Source organism: Anser anser (genome assembly GCF_964211835.1).
Source record: "Anser anser genome assembly, chromosome: 10".
Lineage (NCBI taxonomy): Eukaryota > Metazoa > Chordata > Aves > Anseriformes > Anatidae > Anser > Anser anser.
Window position 1 is genome coordinate 7,958,921 of NC_139730.1, and position 20,863 is coordinate 7,979,783.

Consider the following 20,863-nt stretch of genomic DNA (forward strand, 5'->3'; position numbering starts at 1 on the left):
ATTAATTCCTCTGCACTTGAGCTGCTTTGTGTGAAGGGCTCTTAATGCTTCAAACAGGAAGAAGGGGGAAAAATAAAGACTCTTCAACATTTGTTTTTTTTTCCCTCAGTGCAGAAATGAGCAAGACTTGAGAAAAAATGTCTGTCTGAAACACAAGATGATGCTGTTACATCTTCCTTCCAGGAGATAAGGAGCTGTGCCATGAATTCAATTTGCAGAGGGTTTTATAGGAGCCACAGAGATATCAGAGAGCAGCACATCCAATATCACACCGACTTTTCCTGCACGCAGAGCACACCAGGACGAGCACAAAGACACTTACCCCATGTACCCACAGCGGAGCAGTTCCCTCACCTCCCCCCTTCCCAGCCCTACCACCACTTTTGGGAAATTGGCTCTTTTGCCCCCAGACCAGCAGCTGGGGCAGCTGTGAGGCACCGTGCTGTGAGCCACCCACACCTCACGGGTCATACAGAGGGTGATGGCCATGAAAACAAGGAAAGAAAGAACAAATCAGGGGTTGGGGTGAGGGGACACATGAGCAAACAGAGGTTGAAAATGGCATGTAATGTTTTCAACGGCATATGAAGGCTTCTGCACATAGCAAGACCATGTCTCTGCCTGGTTGGCCCATCTGTATCAGCACCAGGGGTCTCCAGAAAACATCGCCAGGTCACTCTGAGACTCCCTGCCCCTGTTTAGGCATGACAAAGCAAGACATGCTCTCCAGGATCCCACCTGTTACAGGAGAAAACGAAAGGCCTTTTCACTTCTAAGTCCGTTCCTTAGTGTACTGTATAATTACAGGTATGAAACCTTCCCAACACCCTGGGAGAAAGGGTGGAGAGAGAGTAGCACATTATATTTTCCACCTGAGAGAAGAGGCAGAACAGACAAAAGGTGATGGTTTACTGCTTAGCATCTGCACAGCATTTAGCAGCTGGAAATTGTCCTTTGCTGGAAGCTGAATGTGGCACACGTACTGTACCATGTACAGAAGACCCCACAGCACTGTCAGCGCAGCCAGGGACTGAGCTTGTTCCCGTTCTCCTGCTGGCATTCCCTTTTGTAGGTGATGGGGCCAGCCTCTCCTTCCCAGGGCTTGCTTCAGGGAGTTCGCACTGTCCACATTTAGGGGAAGAGGGTTGGCTGCCAACAGGGCTGGGCAGCAATTTTCCTCATTAGGATCAATCCCCCATGCCGTAAACGCGCTGCGTGAGATGGACAGCAAAGCAACAGGGTTTGGGAGGACAGGAAGGCAGTAGCTGTACGACCGAGGGACACACACACAGGCACTGAGGAGCCCTGGCATAGGGGCACAGAAAATGCTGGTGGGCAGAGCTAAACCTCTGCAGTGGGTTCAAAGCTGGTGGGGACAGAGCACCGTGATCATTGAGGGACCCTCTGTCTAGGAGAGTGTGGGTCAGACTAAATCTGCTTTCGGTGTAAGGCTTGTCTATTAGTCTTATCTGCCACGCTGAATGAGCCTCCAAAGGAGCATGACCCAGGCAGCTGCTAAACCTCAGCGATCTATTACTTGCATGGAGACTTCGCTGGAAAAATAGCTGACTGTAGCCCAGGAAAAAAGAAAACAATTTTGATCTCTAGGGAGGAGAAATAAAGTAAGAGACCGCCTAGATGGGAGATGGTCATCAGAAGGCAGCCTGACAAGGGGCACTGAAAATTATAAAGAATATGGTTTTTATGTAGCCATTTTAAAGAGAAGAAAGAAAACGTTTAGAGAGTAAACCTTCACGCTTCAGAGGAGGAGGCATCTGCCAGAGGAATCCTAGACTTTTTAAAGAACACTGACCTAAGGCCAAAGTCATAGCAGAAATGTTGTTTTGGCACTGATGGTCTAAGGATGTGAGAGCCAAGGTTCATAGGAAGAGATATTAATCTTTTATTAAACCAACTGATATCACTGAAGAAAAAAAAAAAAAAAAGAGCTCGGAGAGGACTTGTGTGTCTAAAATTCATTCTTTTCTTTTTTTTCCCTCCAACAATATCAGATGTTCCAATAAAAGATATTGCCTCTTCCTGCAACCCTTGTCTCACCCAAATCCAAAGAATGCTCCAGAGTGGTGAAGACACAGAAGTGGGGGGTGGTTTTTATTATTCTGTTTAGCTCTGCATTGCCAGAAATACAAATTTATTTTCAGAGCCATTTAAAAATCCTGCATGTGCCCTTTTTTTTTTTTTTTTTTTTTTGATGAGCAGGTGTCCTCCACATGATGACCAGTGGCTTGGAGTATGCTCAGGACAGATCTCTGGAAAAGGATCCCTAAATTCCCTGGGGGTTTCAAGCCCAGCCCAGGATTTGGGACAGGCTGCCAGAAGGTCAGGACATAGCAGAGTCGGACAGAGGGTTGTCTTAATGAAATTTAATGCCTGCATAAATCCTCTTCTACGCAACCTGTGTCTTCACTGCCGATGTCCCACCCATGTCAGCACATTACCTTGGAAGTTATTGAGGACTGTTGACTAGGATTTAAGACTGTGCTCTCTTCTACAGATGAAGAAATACTGTCCTCTCCCTGGGCAGCTGCCAAATGACTTTGTTTTGGAATTGTATTACTCATTCTGGGGCAAGAAAGGGAAATGATCTGGACATTGCTGGAGCACAGCTCGGCGGGTGGCTCTGGGCAGGCACCACGCGCCTGACCTTCCTAAAAAAGCCCCTACTCACATATGGTTTTGAAGGAAAAGCGAGGGAAAAAATTCCTCCCAACCCTTTTCTCTCCAATATGGATATATTCTGCCCTCTGTTCCCATAAAGCCAAAGCTTACATGGCACATTACACTACATGTCACAGAAGTGCTCCTTCAGCATCCCTGCCTTTTCTCTTCACACAGATGCTGGGCTACTTCTCCCCAGTACTTCCACCTTCCTCTGCTTTCTAATCAGATGCCATTTCACCTCTCCCCTGCCTACACCTCCACAACCATCCTCTCTCCAGCCTGTCTCGATGAAATGAGGTTTAAAGGCAGCAGCTGATGGGATTTCTCTGTGCGGCACGAGGAAAAGGACACATCTGTCTCCAGGCAGATCGAGAGGCACAGAGAGGAGAGGAAACAAGCCTCTCTGCTGCTTTTGTTACGCAAATGTTTGTTTTCTGTATCCAAATGTGTAACAGGAAATTAAGCAGTTCACCTTTGTAAAGCACTTCTGCATCCCACAAATGCAGGAGCCAGATGGTGTTTTTTCTTTGTTTTAAAAGATTAAAAATGGGAAAGAAAGGAAATGCCTAGAAGTTAATCCGCAGCCTGGAACACACTCACGCATCCACATGCCCACATCTCTGTGCTCGTGGGGCCCGGAGCAGCTGGGCAGGACCCAGCAGACTGAAGTGAGCCCGCCTGCGGAGAGCTCCAGACCTGTCACTGCGCACCGGCCTCAAAATTGAGTCCTTCACGGTGTTCCCAGAAGGTGACAAATTGTGGCGTTCCACCCACCCTGCAGCCTGGGCACATTGGGATGTATTTTATAAAAATCACCTGAAACAGAGCTTTGCTCCAGGCCCTGCCACTGGGAGCAGCAGGCTGTGTCAGTGGTAAAGGGATGTGCACAACCTCTGGGGATCAGTCCTGGGAATTTTACCACATGTGGATGGGACCAGGGAGAGCACAAAAGAGTTTCAAAGTTCATCTCTTCAGCCACATCTCCACCTTCTGTGGGGAAGACCCAGGAGCAGTTTGGTTCTCACACCTGAGGCCATGTGTTCTCTCTGTCCGTTCAAAAGCCCTCCCTTGGGGTATCTTGGTGGATTTTGTGATGGGTCTGTGTACTTGAAAGGATTGTCTCAGGAGCCTTGAAGAACCAGCTTTCACGCCAGGGGTGTTAGGAATTAAAATTGTGAGGAAGACAGAGCAGAAATGCAGGATTGTGAAGCCAAATTGTTTTTCTTACCTATGTTTACAGGATAAAATAAATGCTCATACCAAAGTAAATATGGGTAATCAAACCTGAATTTGCTGGAATCCCTCTTTGGACAATAACAGAGAAGAGGTCTCCATGCATGCAGAGCACAGAGTTGGTGAGTTTTAAATGTACCAAAAGTCAGTGAAAGTAGAGAAAGGAAAACCACCTGAGAACACAAGGCTGTGCTGCTCGGAAGCTCAGCTGTTGCTCTGGTACATGGGTGATAACTAGTTGTTTTGGGCATGCATGGCAATTGTGTGAGCACAGAAAAGTCCGCTAGAAAAAAAGAAAAGCTTTATGACGTTGCACAAAAGAGCATGGAGCAATCATCAGCAGAGTGTTTTGCACAGACAAGATGAGGTCTACAGGACACCACCACAGAGAAGACAAAAAATCCCACTACGGTGAGCTGGCCTAATGAAGTTTTTTGCAGTTCTCACATTCTGGGGGCCCTCCCATCCTTTTTGTGGCAATAGCAGCAAATTGTCCCATTGCAGAAAGCTCTTGGTGCTGCAGGTGGACAGCTTCTGCTGGGATTGTCTCAAGCAGCATGACTGCCTGCACTTGGGGTAGGTTTTACATGGCTGAAGGAGAGGACCCAAGTGTGGATAACCTCACAAGCAGCTTCTCCTCCTCCCCTGGGCTCTGCATTTCCCTACTTGCTATTTCCTGTAGTTTCTTCAGTGATGGGACCACAGCCCCGGCAGTCCACTGAGATCTCTTCCCAGCATGGGCTTTTGTGCTGCACGGGGAATATCGGTTCCTTCGCTGGCAATTAAACCTGGTGATAAGGCAATGTCCTGGCCTTGGAGAGGTGATAAGTCTCAGCAGAAACTTGATCACATTTTTCTTCCTCCCTAGCTCCACTTGGCAACTGCCTATCAAATACAGAAAATCTTTCCAATCAGATCAAGCCCACAGGTCAACCCTTTCTTAAGGCAGTTGATGGAAATCAGCCTCAAATCCAGACATCCACGCTGTAATCGGAAATAAACCAGCCTTACACCAAGCACCAGGCAAGAAACCCCTGCTCTTTTGCTTGAAGAGCCCTTCTCTGCTGGCGGATGGCCCAGCCACAAGCCCCTGCCCCAGTGTGCTTCCAACACTTTGCTCATCCCAGTTTCTCCTCCAGCAGAGGACGGGTGACAATGTCACTCTCTCCCTAGGGACGTCGCCATCCTGGGCAGATAGGGCAGTGCCACCGGGCACAAAGGGAGTGTGCGAGGCAAGGGGACAGAGCGAGCATAAATCACAGGAGATAAGACTGCAAAGGCATTCCTGACTCATCGAGTCAGTCCCCAGAGACTAGTGCAGGATTAGCCTCTGCACTAAGCCCGGGCATTTTTATCTAGCTGCTTCCTGAACTTCTTTAATGACAGGCCCTCAGCAACCTACCTCTGGCAAATTATTCCATTGTCTAAATGATGTCCCTGCTGGAAAAAGTGTTTTGAGGTTGAGCTTAAATTGCCTATTATTTCCTCTTCCATATTTTATGCACTTATCAGTCAGTCTTTCAGTTGCCTTTTCTCTAGGTCCCTGCATTAAGTTTCTTTAATCTAAGACAAGAGGTCACAGCCTGTAGTCTTTTAATCATCATTGTCACCTCTTTGGATTACCTTTAATTTATCAATGTCTTTGAAAAAAAATGAGGAAGAAAATAGGAAGGAAGGAAGGAAGGAAGATCAGGATGACTTCAGAGGCATCCCAGAGGCTGTGGCTGTGTGCTGGGGTGTCACAGAGCTCTGTGTGTAGGCATCTGCATGGATGTCTGAACTGCAAGCATGCCCGGGACCCAGAAGGAGTGAGAACAGTGGTTCAGGGATAAGGCACACACCGATGTGCCTGATGGACACCTGTGTATGTGTTTCACTGAGGGAATAACCAAGTGTGTGAGCCCGAGAGCTCCATAGACTGATTTACGGCCACATTTCCTAGTCTCCCTTCTCTCTGAGCATCGCACTGCCGCTGGAGCTGCCTTACCCTGTAGTAATCAGTGCTGTAGACGTCTCTTGACATCCCAAAGTCTCCAATCTTCACCAGCAGGTTGGCTCCGACCAAGCAGTTCCTGGTGGCCAGGTCTCTGTGGACAAAGTGCTGGGAGGCGAGGTACACCATTCCAGAGGCGATCTGGCTAGCGATGTGGAGCATCTGGGATAGCCCTAGCTCCCCTTTGGCTTGTCGAGGCTGCCCGTCCACGAGGATCATAGCATCTGGGCCATGTGCCCTACAGGGAGGAAGAAGCAAAAAGCACAGGGTTGGGTCTCAAAAGTGACCAGGAGATGGGGATCCCACACGGTCGCTGGTCCTGCTGGGGTGGGGACGAGCCCCCAGCTCAGCGGGGGGAGGATGCACACACAGCTCCAGTGGAAAGAAGAAAGGAAAGCTTAAGAGAACAGGAGGTTGGGTGAACACTTGGTGGGTGAGGAGGTGCCATACATCCTTCTCCTATCCTTACTCTTCTCCAACCTGTTATGGCCCCTGGCTCCTGGGACAGAGGGACCATTGCCTTGAGGCACCACGGCCATCCTTCTCTCTGGCAAGACCTAGGCAAAACTAATGGGCTTCCAGATATTTACATGTTCACTCTAGTTAATTCTTACACCTTTGAAACCTTCTCAGACGTGCAGACATAACCCTCTTTTCTTCCACAGCCATCCCATTCTTGTTGCCTACCCTCTTTATTAATCCCAAACAGCCTCCTCTATTTCATCCAAACACCACATCACCAAACAATCTCCCCCCAGTCAATACCAATACAAACAGAGATCACACGAAAGCTTTCGGGAGAACACCAGCAGCTTCATCCCTAGAGATTATCTTTTGTACCCTAAAGCTATCCCAGAGGTAACACAGGTGCTGTAAACTGCGAAGGCACAGGTAGAGGTGCAGAGGTTAGACCTGGATGTCAGCAGAAGCGGAGAACATCCTGGGCAACAAAAGGAAATATTTTGCTGAAACAAGTGCATTGTAAATGCAGGACTTAAGGTCAGCCTCACCCCTGTCCTGTCCCCTTTTTTATCCCCTCCCTCACTGTGTACCAAGCCTGTCTTGTCCTGCTCCCTCTGTGATGTCTCTTCCCCAGTGGAGCTCACCCTGCAGTGGACCCTGTGAAGGTGGAATAACAAAAGCCCTCATATTCAGGGAAAAGGAAGAGACTTTGCTGTGACCTTCCTCCTTGTGACTAAGACACAGCACAGCATCTCCTCTGAGGCTTTCACACTGTTCTCTTTGAAATGGTTCTTGGAGTTTCACCCCTGCCACCAGCAGTAACTCCACAGAGAGCTACCAAATTGAAATGCAGGTGCAAAACTTTCTCTCCTTCTTGACACAGGACTGAACAACCCCCGAGACCCAAACTGTTTCCCTCCTCTGTCTCTGTTTCTTAATTGCTCTGTTGGGCTTATGGTGCACCAAGGAATTAACATTCAGGCATTCAGGGTTCAACCAACAGTTGTTCAAATGCCTTCAGCTACCTCCCGCTGCCCTGCCCTCGGGTACACAGCTCCAAAGGTCCCCTCCTGGTTGCAGGACAGCTGGAAGAGGAGACAAAAGAGTGCTGAGGGGCCAGGAATGTTTCGGGGAGCCACGAGTGGTTGATGCTGCAGCGAGTGTCGCACGGGCAGGCGGGGAGCAGCACCGCAGGCTGCAGGGCTGGGGCTGCCCGGGGAACCTTGGAAGCTTTTGGGCATGGTGAGAGCAGCAGAGTACTGGAAGGACTGCTAAACACGAGGAGAAGCTGCAGAAATAACTACTCAAAGGTTTTAAACAGCCCACCCTGGGCTACAGTTTACCCCAGGAAATTACCTGGTGGCGACCACAGATGTTGCCAGCAGGTGAAGCTGAGCCAGGACTGAGCAGGTTAACTAAAAACTGCAAAGCAGCACAAAAATAGCTTCTAAAATTGTGCTGGACAGTTTATATCAGTCATGCCTTGCAGTTACACCATATTTAGCTGCAAATGATACCTGATGTCATTGAGGGTAAATATTCCTTGGTGAGAAGTGAAGGATATATTGCTCTCTTATTATTGCTACCTTTTTCAAATACATTAATTGTCCCCAAAGAAGTCTGCATCTGAAGGGAACAGGTCATGTTCAAAAAATGGTCAGCCAATGCCTTTATTTCCCTGGCTCTTTGTACACCCTACTATAAAAGGAGATATCTGGGTATGTCTTACAAAATACATATTCCTCCCTCCCTCCCTTTCTCCATCCCACATGGGTATAGTCTAGAAGAAAAAAGTATCAAGACATTCATGAGATTAACAGGAGGGATATTAGTGCATTTAGTTGCATCAAGAAGCCTGCAGAGAATATGAGAGAGATCTGCCCATCTCTTCTTGGAGCAAGGGGTTTAATTCAGCTTTATGTAAAGGGCATAAGGCTGGGTGGATCCCTGTCAAAGAATGGTGGTGTTTTGTGTTGTTTTGTGTTGTTTTGTTTTGTTTTGTTTTCCTTTTAAGGTGTGATGAAGGTTTTTGTCAACGTGGGGAGGAAAATCACCTCTCTGTGTGTGCTCCCTCTGCTGCCAGGGCTCTTTCTGTCCCAAGGCAGTCTGACTGTGGGACTGCTCCCCTGGAAGGACTGACACAAAAAGCTCAAAACTACACAACTTTTCAAACAAAAATTACCATCTTAGGTAACAGCAAATGGCAACAGCTTATGATAGATTGCGAAGAGGACTTGTAATGGCAACATGTAAATATCCCTACATCAGATTTGCTGCTGCCACAACCAGAAACACAACAAAACCTAGAAAAAAAGTGACTGAAGGAAAAGGAGAAAGTGATGGGGATTTTCGGTGAGCAGGGTGGGAAGGCAGATGTTGCAGACCCTCCAGCAGAGCGTGCTTGGGAGCCCCCAGGCCACGTACACCAGCCCTAGGGATGCTGTGCTGCCTGCAGAGTGATGTCTGTATTTCTTCATGGCAGGATCTTTCGGAATAAGTTCCTGTTTCACTATCCATTTCTTTATTTATTTGTTTATTGTGCTTTTCTCCGGGAAGCTGGGTCTAAAGTGAGCCTCTTCCATTTTATAGCTTTTCCAATTTCTGCAGGCAAACTGGGAAGAGCTCAGCTGAGTGTCTCTTACAGACACACCGTGCCCCTGGCTCCAGTGCCTGGGGGCAGCCGTCTCTGCTATGGGCTGGGTGAATCATGCCACAATAAAACCTGCTACTCGCCAAGGGGTGCTCAGTACTCCTGCATCACCCATGCTAACTGACCCCCCTTGCAGCTCTCATCCCCCTGAGTTTCCCCACCAGTGCTGCTGTGAGCAGAGCAAGTAGCTGACCTGACAAACAAAGCCCAAGACTTTCTTTCCATATAACCCCTTTGGTGTTTTGAGTTCCTGTTTGCTGGATACATCTTCCCCTGTCCCCAAAGCCAGCTTTCTTTGGGACACAGTGGGATTTCACTGCCTACCACACACAGCAGCACGTAGCTGCTTGCTCCATAGCTGCATGAGAAGGAGAAGCTGGCAGCTCAGGGCAGCTGGACAATGGGAGGCTGTAATTGAGGGAACAGCACATCTAGAAAGCTTAGCTTTTTTCCTTCATATATGCTAAAAGAGAAGAGCTTTCCTCCCCAGTACTGGGCCAGGCCCCGGACATGTCCATGGCAGGGGTGGGATGTGGAGGTGTGGCGGTGCGTGGCTGCAGCACCAGCCTTAGGAGCACGTCGTTGTGTGGAGCAGTTACGTGAGGCAGTGGCAGCAGGCACGAGCTGTCCCTCAGAGACAGCAGGAGAGGCAGTTTTGGGCTAGTCTCTTCGGGAGGTCAATTAGAGCAGCGAAAGAGGCTATGCCTCAGCTGTAATATCTACCTCCTCTAAGGAGAATAAGGCTGCTGCTTCTGCCAGGAAAAAAGATGGGTCAATTTTCTTCCTTCCTAGTGAAGTGCTTGAGGAACGTGGCCTCTCACGCTCTGCTGTAGAGTGGCTTCCCTCGGTCACGAGGCTGAGGCTCTGACCTTAACACTCCATCACCAGTCTGTACTATCCAGGGCATGAGACAGGGAGCGAGCTATAAACTTGTATTCGATCTACCCACTACGATGCCAAAATGAGGCAGAAAACCACTGCAGGGGTGTCCCCAGCCACTGCCCTGTGGGTGCTCCAAGGGATCTGCAGACAGCTTGGCCTTGCTTGTCAGGGGAAAGGAGAAGCACTTGGCATCTTTCCCCATGGTTCTTGTGCTGCGGGTGGTTGCTTAGAAGTGAAAACCTCGGGAAATGATTTGTTTCCTTGTTTTCCTTGGTCAGAAGCAGATTGTGATGATGGAAAAATAAATTCAGAGTGTATCCCAGCCCCAGATCTAGACCCGAGGTGCTCAAGCTTCTTGTTCCCACTGCAATCATGCTCACACTTAACAGTCAAAGCGGGAAAATATCAAGGGTCCAATTTTCTAAATACTGGGAAATAAAACTACTAATTATTTCAAGAGGTAAGTACCACTCCACTGGCACGCAGGTTGCAGAGCGTAATTTCTGTATCAGGGGAAAACAGCACCACAAACATTTCCCCACTGTTGCTCCCTGCTCCTCGCCACTGGTGGATTCAGGGCACACAAACCATCTGCCTCGTGCTGATGAGATGGCTGAATGATGGCTTGGGCGGGGGGATCTCGCAATTTGTGTCTCTCTAGAGACAGGGAGGCAATTACGGCACTTGGTCTGGCCTTGCCTAGCGTCTCCAGTAGCTCGGAGCCACAGGTTAGGACATTCTGTCTGATAAGATCTAGGGCACAAGCACCAGGGACAGGCTGTGCAGGCACTGCCCGAGGCCCCTCCAAAATTTCTCATCGCTTTTCTGCATACAGAAATAAGAACCATAAATCAGTAAATGCCCGGGACTGCAATCAGATCAAGGGCTCCAGAAAGTTTCTCTAGAGAGTATTTTAGTTGTGGTGCTATTGAAGTAGAAGCTGGGTGACATGGGGAGTCATGGCTGGTGACCTCCCGGCCTCGGGAGCTGTAGGGCATGGATGCACAGGACTCAGAGCTGCTGAAGGCCAGGATTGTTTGCATCCTTCAACCCTCACAGGGCAGAGAGGGACTGCAGCCCCACTTCCTGCACCTTCAGCCTTGCAGGGGTGGGAGAAGAACCTTCTGGTTTCCACAGCTCACCTGGAGGACGAACCCTGGGACTGCCCAAGAGGAAATGCTGGGGTAGGGCCATTAAAGCACCAGATCCGGTGAGGACCTCCATCTCCTTTGAACCACCCGCTCACATTACCCAGCCCACCAACACCCAGATGACTGCGATGTCTCAGGAGCACCACATCCCCTGTCCCCCCTTCGCACGTACCTCAGGAACTTGTTCAGGTCCCCATGCTTCATGTACTCGAAGACCATGATGAGCGGGTCGCCGTCACCACACACGCCGTAAAACTTGACGATGTGCTCGTGCTGCAGGTTGGTGAGCAGCTCTGCCTCCCTCTGGAAATCCTTGCGGGCTGCCAAGGTGGGGTCTTTCAGCGCCTGAAAGAAGGGACACAGACACGCACGGGGTGGGCTCAGGCAGGGCAAAGCCAGAACCAAGTGGTTGAGGCGTCACGGAGGGGCTGATGGAAGGGGATAGGAACCGCTGCCACCACCAGACGCACTGTGAGGGTGGGCAGTGGGTGCTGGTGGCACCACCTCAGCATTTTGTTCGTGTATTTACCAGCCCAGCGGGTTCCCCAGCTCATTTCCCAGGAAGCAGCAAACATGCCTCAGAGGGTAATAGCTTCCAATAGCTTCCAATTATTCCCAGCTTGGGCAGGATTTGTACTGGTGACCTAGGGGTGAATGGCTTCATATCTCATTATTATTAAATTCCTGAGCCAGCCAGTCCTTGCTATCCGTCTTTTATTTTGAAATAGCTGACTATACTACCTTTATTCAGAAGATGGATTTGCCTGGCTGTGCAGTTATTGTGTGGATTTTTCAAACCGCCTCTGAAGAAGGACACTGTCAAGTATTTTCTCATAATTTTTAAAATCATGTTTTTATTCCCTGCTGTTTATAACAGCTCCCCTGGCAGACCGATGCTGAAATAGGTATCCTTATGGAGAATATCTCATCTTCCACATTTGAGTGCACCAGATTGCCATTGCAGGGTAGGTTGCAGGCTCCGGGCTGCGTGCTCCAGCCCAGCATTGTAGGGCTGCTTTGAAGATGCTGTTGTGGGTGCAGCTGGTGATTGAGGAGGATGCTTGGGGGCTGGCTTGTCCATGCATTATTGGGCAGTTGCATAGGAGAGCTGGTTTGAAAGCAGCTTGTTGTCATCTCAGGATATCAAGGGAGGGCTCTGCCACGAGCACTTAGCAAAAAGTTGAAGTCCAGAATGTTTGACGAGACGGGACGGCCGTGAAAACCAGCAGCCTTCACAAAGATTTAAGGAAATGAAGAAGCAGTTGTAGTTTTGAGCCCAAGAACCTCAGTTATATTATTTCCATCCTCCACTGCTCAGTACCAGTTTGGGCTTTAACCGTGCAGCCTGATGGGAGTCAAAAAAGACTTAAGGCAGCTTGTTTCGGTTTTTCCCAGATCCGATCTGACTCCTCTCTCTGTGCGGCTTCACCTGCAGCAGCTGGGCCCAGCAGGTCTCTCTCCTGTTACCTACACACACACACCTTTCCCCACACCTTGAATCTCCCTGTGACAACAGGAGAGGTGACATCAGCTGGCTCTAATTTATGAGCAAAAAGGGGTGCTGAGGATCTAAAAGCTGTGTCCGGAGGAAGGGGCCCAAGCACGCTGCTAACACACCTCGGGCTGGTCTATGGCTCTGCAGGGCTCAGAGCCACCCGCAGCAAAGCACTGCGGCTGCCTTTCCCCATCGAGCAGCTCTCCTGCGAGGTTTTTACCTAAGCCTCAGGACACTCCTTCGTCTCCTTCTTCTGCCCCCAACCTGCTAGACACACGGCATAATTTTATTTTAATTCTGTGTCCTCTGGGATAGCTTGACTAGAGATATTTAGATGGATGGTAGTTACAATGCGCAGATGGCAAAGCATCCATCCTTATCTCAGGCACCCAATTACTTTTAGTCATTTAATATCTTCATAATGTTGATGCTACCTTTTTTTTTTTTCCTCCAGGAAAACATTCCTCCTCCCCCATCACTCTTTTCTCCATTTTTTCCTGTAGTTGCATGTAATATTTCAGGTTGCAGTGAGTTCAGGTTTCCTCTCCTTCACACGCTACCATTTCCACGAGGTGTTAGGACTGTGACTTTGTAAATATCACACAAAATAGGGTATTAAAAAACATAGCGAAGGTTGCACAGTCAAGCATTTAGACGTGAAGCAAAAAGGAGCTGGAGATGGAGGAATCAGGAAAGAAGATGAGGAGTGGAGGAAGATGAGAGGAGGTCTCAGCAGAACCAGAGGCAGAAATATCTCTCCTAGGAAGGCTTGGGTTGAATTGAAATTTGTGCCTCCTTCGCAGGGTTGCTACAAATTATCAGGCAATTCACTTACTATCTCTAGGTTGCAGCTCTTGCCACCAATTGTCAGCTCTGATGACATTGCCTGGGAATTTCTTGCTCGTGTGGGATCAGGGCCAGGTCTCCCCAAGTGCCGTGTGTTTGCTGCAGCAGCAGGGCTCAGCATCGGTCTGGTACCTGCTGCCTGGAGCACTGGAAAAGCAGGTCAATAACTCTGTCCTCCGGCTAAGCCGACCGTTTCAGCTCAATTTCCCCAAGTCTCCACCTGCCCTCTGCAAAATGGGGATCATACAACCCCAGCACTTGTCTGGGAGGCTGCGAAAGTGAGCACTCATCTAGGGAGCTCTCAGACACGGGAGTGAGCATGACAAAGGAGAAGCCCATAGAGAAAAGAAAATATGTGTGTTCGGAGAACATGCCCTGAATATCAGCCCTGCCAGCATTCCTGGTGCTTGACTCTGTAACCCCCACGCTCTTTGCTGACTATACTTTTTGTGCACTTCTTAAGATGTTTTTAGAAGCAAGCTGAATAAAACAGGAAGCTTGTCTGTGCCATCACATCAAAACTCAGCTTATTTGCAGGGCTGCGATCTTTAGATCCGCTGCAAATCTGAGTCCGCTGAGCCCAGTGAGGCATGCAGCCACTTTCTTTGCCCGTGTCCTGGCCCTGGGAGGGAGCCCCAGACTCGGGCCTGTGGACTCGGCTGCCCTAAAAGCAGCACGTCCTGCTGCTGCCAGAGCTGCAGTGACCATGGAGGTAGTTCTCAGCCTCCATTGGGAACATGAGATCTTCAGGAAATGCAGCCAAATCTCAACTTTATACACAGAGCCCCTTTATTTTTCTTTCTTCTTTCTCCTAAGACTGATAATGTGGTCCAAATTAGAAGGAATTCCCCCCACTCCACTCCCCCACCCTCCCCTAAGCTGGGAAAAAGCCAGATTGCAGGGCCCCGCTCTGATTCCGGGTCTGTGTGACCTGGTAGGATGAAAGGCACTCTGGAGATGAAAGCTCGTAATAGCAATTAGCAGAAACAAGTTCGGATGTTGTTTCTGTCTACATGCAAACAAAACTGGGCAGAGACCCGAGAGACAGGATCGCATAAGGGATGGCTGGCACTGATAGGCAGGTGCCGACCCTATAATCAGGTAATTAATCATGTGGGTACCTGCATTACCTTACTCTTAACCAGTCTCTGAGGTGGAAGGTGCAACCTTGCAGTTCATGGCTGGAGCATGAGGGGACAAATTAGCTTAAAAAAAATAAATAAAAGTGAAAAGGCTCAAACTGCTGATGATTAAAGCAACCCTGAAGTAACCGGATGCCTCCAGCACTCCAGCATGGACACACATTACTCTGTGTGTCTGCTGCATGGTGCCACCTGAGAGCAGAGCACACTCCTGCCATGGTCCCTGCGCCCAGGGCCACGCTGGTGTGGCACAGCTCATGTGAGGACCCTCGCAAGGATGTAAAGAGCACAAAGCAAGCCATGCTGAACTCCTATCAGCTCAAAATCACCAAGAGAGGAGCAATCTGTGGCCACGCAAGCAGGACCTGAGCTGAGCTGGTTAATTCATCTTGCAGCGAAGCTGTCCCAGCAAACAGATCCCAGCAAGTCAGTTGGTCGTGCTTAGCTTCAGGTGCTTATTTTTGCTGAGGCCTCTCTGTATCTTCTGTATGTTCGACAAAAAAGACAAAATCCCAGAAGAGAAGGTTCCCAGTCCCTCGCAGAGGGAAGGTGGGCTCCACACCACGCTGCTGCAGCTGCACGGCGCTGAAACCTCCCAGCCCAGCTCCAGCTCCGTGTCTCCTGGCCCCATCGGCAGGAAGAGGAGCTTTGGCATTGGCAAGAACAGACGATCTTGAAGAGAAACACTGAAACTTTGTGTGACTAAGTGGATTTACCACAACCTCCAGCATCAGATAAATCTCCGCCCCTGGCCCCCAGCCCTCCCCTGCCTCCCTTTCCCACGCAGGCTCATCCAGCCCCTGCTGCACTCTCTGCCATTTGGCCTCGGGATTTACCTTCACTGCCACCAGCATTTTGTCATTGGTGGGGCTGAGGTTGTAACACTCGGCCAAGAACACCTTCCCAAAGGCACCTTCTCCCAGCTCCCTCTTCAAAACGATGTCTCTCCTCTTAATATGCTGGACATCTGTTGGAGGGAGGGGAAGGAAGAGGGAGAGGGTTGAGGGAAGAATGAAGCAGGGTTAATTCAGGGAATGGAAAACAACTAATTCAATTTTCTAGCAAGCTGCAAAGGATCTGAAATTGCTTTGCAAAAATATCTACGGGGATCTTTTTACCCACCCACAGAACGCAGCCATCTCTGGGATGGAGCTAGTCTTATGCAAAACATCTGCGAGGAAAGTACTTGAGGTTTATCACGTCGTCACTGCACGCTTGTAGCAGGCCAGTCCTCAGGGAGAGGAACCTTTGGGGTAAAATCTGCCACAAAGACCTAGATCTTTTCAGAAATAATTCATCTCCTGTGAGGCGTAGCAAAGGTCGCATACTTCTGATGCCAGGCCAGGTGAGATTAGGAGGTTGAGTTCCCAGAAGCCGTTGGATTTTGCATTTCAACAGGGATCAGTTTAAACCCAAACTCAAGCAGATTTCCTAGGCTGAATTTTGGCAAGTCAAAGAGTTCCCGTGGGGGAGAGAAGCACTGACCCCCCTGCACCTTAGGGCACTAGCAGGAGCTGGTTGGGGGCACCGAGCCCTGCCCTGTAGCAAGACCCTGACCCCGCAGCCATCTCCTACGCAACCGTTCCCTCAGAAACCAGGTCACCGTGGTATAAAGTCCCCGGCAGAACAGATGAACTCAAACCATTAGTTTCAATGATCCTTTCCACTGACATTTAGGATGGCGAGGACTGACAGAAAATAGCAACTGAGGTTCCAGGAAGAATCAAAAGAGCAATAGCTATTCATTTAACGGAGATACAGAAGCCTATAAAGATTGGTCTGTGCCAACTGACACACATCAGCTACCGGGGTCGTTCATAAGGCTAGATCCGCCCAGGTATTAGGCATGTACAAGGAAAAACAACTACAGTGAGATCTCCATAAATGCAGGGTCACGATTAAATGCCACGGATTGCAGGGAGAGTTTGGGGGTCTCCATGTTCTCATGTGGGGGTGACACTAGGGCACGGCTACTTCCTGACAAAGCTCCAAGCACCTTTCTAGCATCACAGTGCCATATAACTCCTCTGGGAATATGAAGAAGCATTTTTTTTTTTATCCTGAAATGAACTGTGAAGGCAGATAGAGATGAACAGCCACCACAGCACTGTCTGGAAGCATGATGTTCAAAACTTCATCCCTCTAAATTTCACTTTGCTGGAGCTAACTGCCTGCCTTTGAAGAGTGTTGTAGCACAGATCACCTGCGGCTTCAGCTTGATGGTCACAACAGGGCAGTGAGAGCTACACACTCTTCTCTGGTTCTTGGTGAGCAAAAAATGCTGCATCAGAGGTCTCCTCAAACAGAGGCATTAGATGGGATAATGCCCTCTTCCCATTCCCACCCTGAGGCTTTATCTTTGCTCTGGACTGCGTTTGAGTCTTTTCCATCTCTTCCATGTGCCGCAGGAGCTGTATGAGTATGCACCCCTCAGCTCAGATGCATTTCCCTTGTGGCACTGGATATACAAGAGACGGAGGTGACCGGCACCAGGTTTTAAATTGGCTGCAGGGAGGCATCACTAAGCAATCACAACCTGCCACCAGCTCCTGTCACCCAGGCTTGACTCAGTAGGCACTGATACCGGCCCAAGAGAGCAAATGCCTCACAGCAACCTAGGTACAACTCAACGCATCAAAAAGCCAATGGCTTGGAAGAGTAACATCATAATAGCTTTCATACAATTAAGATTTCTCATTAGGAGCCCACAAGCGGGTTTAAGGAGCTGCCGTCTCTGGCTCTTTTGCTTGTTTGGGAAGACGGATGCAGCAAGATTGCATAAGCAATGGGCCTTGTAATGAACGATGCCTGTGTAGAGAATTCCCATCGACCTTTTCATTAATCGTTCAATAGACTGAAAACTGTTAGTAACCAATATTAATAATATTAGCAACATTAACGCAGAGGATGGGAGGCACATCCAAAATGACTTTGGTTTTAAATCCGCAATGACAGCCAGAGAGAACAAATCACATGTGGACTTAGCTTTCTCCATCTGTTTCCGTTGGGTGTTTAAGGAATACCTTGAGAAATCTGAAATATTACATGTTGAAATGTCAAGTGATGCATTTAGGTGAGGAAAGTCCTAATCTAAGAAAAGCTCAAATGGCACAATTTACTTAATAGAGTAAGGAAAAATGTTGTGGTTTTTGATGTTGTTTTTTATTTGGTTTTTATTTTTTATTTTGTGTGTGTGTGTTTTTCCTCCCTCTTTCTCTTGGCAAGCATTTCTTTAACACTCATCACTATAGTACCTAGTATTTACTGTATGGACAAACCATGTATTTGCATTCCAGGACTCCCAATAAACAGCAATCAAGAAAGCTGCTGGGAAATGATCCTGTATTAAGAGGAACCCAAGCATACTTTTAAAAAATTGGAATCACAGCAGAAATATAGCATTGCCCCTTCTGATGTGAGATGAAGTTATAAAGGAAACTGTTGCAGAATAAGCAGTGATAGTATTGGAAATTATTAACACATCTAATAATTGGTAACATCATGAGAACCGAAGCAAACCTCTCTTTCTGAACTCCCTAGGGTCTTGCTCCAAATTTTCAGCTCCCAATTTGGCTTCCCAACAACGTATTAATAAATTATGAGATGTTTCTGAGAGTCAGTGTCAGGACTGTGTAATTATGTCTACATTATTAAAATAATATCCCATCTGTCTTCAAAACCTAGATGTCATAGCAAGTTGTTAGGGTCATCTGTGAAGCTTCAGGGAAAATGCGTATGAAGAATTTAAGGAGATATTATGACAGAAGGAGATGAACCAAGAGAGAAATGCTGCTGAGGTAGCAGACTCATATAGCACTGCTGGATTTAAAGTAAACTTTGATGGTTATTTAAAAAAAAAAAAGGGGGGGGGGGGTTCATGAAGTTAAGCAGTTAGACAGCAACTGGACAATCTTAATGGAGAATGAGAAAATACTTTTACTGATCACAATTTCCCTCAACCTTGAGCAGCCATAAATTTTGCTTCATAGTATTTTAGGCACAAATGGAATAATAAGTGAGTTACAATAAATTGCTTTTTCACATGCTATAAGCTTAAAATACTGAAGTTTACATCAAATCCTTCCATCAGCAGTGAGATCAGCGCTGTGATTAATCCTGCATTATTATTAAATATGGGCTTGAAGCACAAAGCGGTGAAGAACCTCCCCGGCGCTGTCCGGACGGCTGTGTTATTGCGCTAACCTTGCATCTATTCTGTGCTCGTCTGCCCTGGCTGTAACTCATGAGGAAGACCGAATAGCCATGAAAGACGCTGCGCTGCAAGGGCACCTGGGAGGCTCATCTGCATAAATCTGTTTACCTCCTCCTGGAGGAAGCTGAGCCCTGTCTGATAAACAGCTGGTGTTTATTTGTTTTAGGCAGGCATCGGTGCGCTAATCTGTCTCAGCTGTGTTGCGGTCAGCCCTGCTGACAAGGTGTATGCAAACTGTCTTCCCGTAAGTACCACTCTTATTTTCCTCCCCCCCCGTACCATTAACTTATAAAAACAAGCCAACAAGACAGTTCGAAAGAAGAATCTATGCGGGAACCACAGCAAGACCCGACAGGAAAATAACCAGACTTGACAGCATGATGGGAATTCATTCAAGGCCGTGCTGTATCTACAGGAAGGATGTGAGCGCACAACACTGAAGTAATTCCAGTTTAAAATGAAACATCTTGCGGTCCTTGTTTCAGGATTACTATACTGCTGTCTGATACAGAAGAAGAGTAGGCAGATCCTCCACCTCCCTTCTTGTCCATCAAAGTTTAACACGTGGAAAACATGTTTCGAGCCCTTGCATCTGCTGTAGTTCTGAATAACGCATGAACCGCAGCAGCAAACAGCCGACCTGCAGCTGGTTGGGAATGCCCCACAACATCGGTTCAATGACGCTAGCACGTGGCTAAGCAAGAGGGTTAGCAAGAGGGTAAATCTGGGATGCTGCACTTGCTTTTACAAATCACCTCCAGAGCAGAAAGCTTTCTGTTTCTCTCCAAGACTCAAGGCAGAAGGGTTGCGGCTTTGGATCTGCGACGGGATCTTGCCTAACCTCCTCTGAACCTTCTGCAGAATGGCTGACTTTATCTGTGCTTAAAGTGCATTCAGTCAGAAAAGCGGCTGTCTAAAAACAGCAGCTTCTTCCTCCCTGTATTTGTTCCCATGTGTCCCTTAGTTGCATCTGCTCCCGTTCTTGACACAAACATATTCTACTTTCCTGACCTCGCAGACCCAGCACAGCCAGGGATATAGGGGAGGAGAAAGAGGGAACAAGATTAATTCTGCTTTCCTCCTCATACATCAATCTACCATGCCCTGATAGGTTGTTTCCGTATTAGCCCCTGGGAAGGAGCCTGGAAAAGCCAGAACTTTTTCACTTATACGACTGATTCAATGACTCTTCACCCATGTTTTACACCGATATTGCAGAATCTCTCTTGCTTATGCCTTGTGTCAAGGCAGAAAGACCCCAGCTGAACTTCCAAATCCCAGGTAGAGCTTATAGAGCTGATGACAGATGGTGTGCAGTGAAAACACCCTTTTTCCAATAACAGCTACATTTCAATCACATGAGAACAAATTGGGAGCTTGCTTGGGCCCATTTCATGAATCTAATTTTCCAATTATTGTCTCATTTTTAAATCAGTCCTGGGGGTCAGGCAAGGAAGAGAAAGGTTCAATGATACAGCAAATTCTGCATTTGAGATTCCCATCACAGCCAGGGTCCTTAAAACCACAGTTTGATAATATTCTTGCAACCTGCACGAGCATGATGCAGTGTTTGGACACAGACGACTACAGTGGGAGGTAAATGGACAAATCAAACTCCAAATAGAGTAAACCATAAGCAGTGACAGTACCTAAGTCACAACAAAATGCAAAACTACTTAAGCTGGATCACCTGTTCAAAATGGAACTAGATCTGAAATTAATTCCTCGCACCTCCTTTTAAACTCCTGAGCAGCGGTCTCTCTGGGTGCTGTAGTTTTAGTGGATTTCTTTTCCTTGGACTTCTAATTCACAAACAACACATAGTTCTCTGAAGAAACAGGGCAAACCTTTGGAAATCTTTTCTTTTACTTTTGCAGCCCTCTCTATCAGCAGCTTTCTTTTCTATCCTAGAAATGACCAATATGAATTTTCTACCAGTTTCTTCTCCTTTACCCATGGCTGTGTTTTCCCTAGAGACAGCTCCTTTCCTGCACCTCGCACCTCTCTGTCATCAGCTCCTCCCTCCCTTAGCTTTGTCACTTCATGTCATTTCTTCTCTCTTGACCTGGCTTCCTATTTCTTGCCTTTCTTCCTGTCCAGCCTCTGTTTTCATA

General features: G+C 48.0%; 1 protein-coding gene across 9 annotated transcripts in view; it reads right to left on the reverse strand.

The window, feature by feature from the left end:
- Nucleotides 1-20,863, reverse strand: part of NTRK3 (neurotrophic receptor tyrosine kinase 3) — a 207,439-nt gene that overhangs the window by 37,826 nt on the left and 148,750 nt on the right. For all 9 annotated transcript variants that reach the window (XM_083849724.1, XM_083849720.1, XM_083849728.1 and 6 more), the window contains 3 exons: nt 15,373-15,503; nt 11,226-11,398; nt 5,903-6,146 (listed from right to left, as the gene is read on the reverse strand). In XM_083849724.1, the coding sequence (XP_083705850.1) occupies nt 5,903-6,146; nt 11,226-11,398; nt 15,373-15,503 (548 nt within the window). The remainder of the gene's footprint in view (nt 1-5,902; nt 6,147-11,225; nt 11,399-15,372; nt 15,504-20,863) is intronic.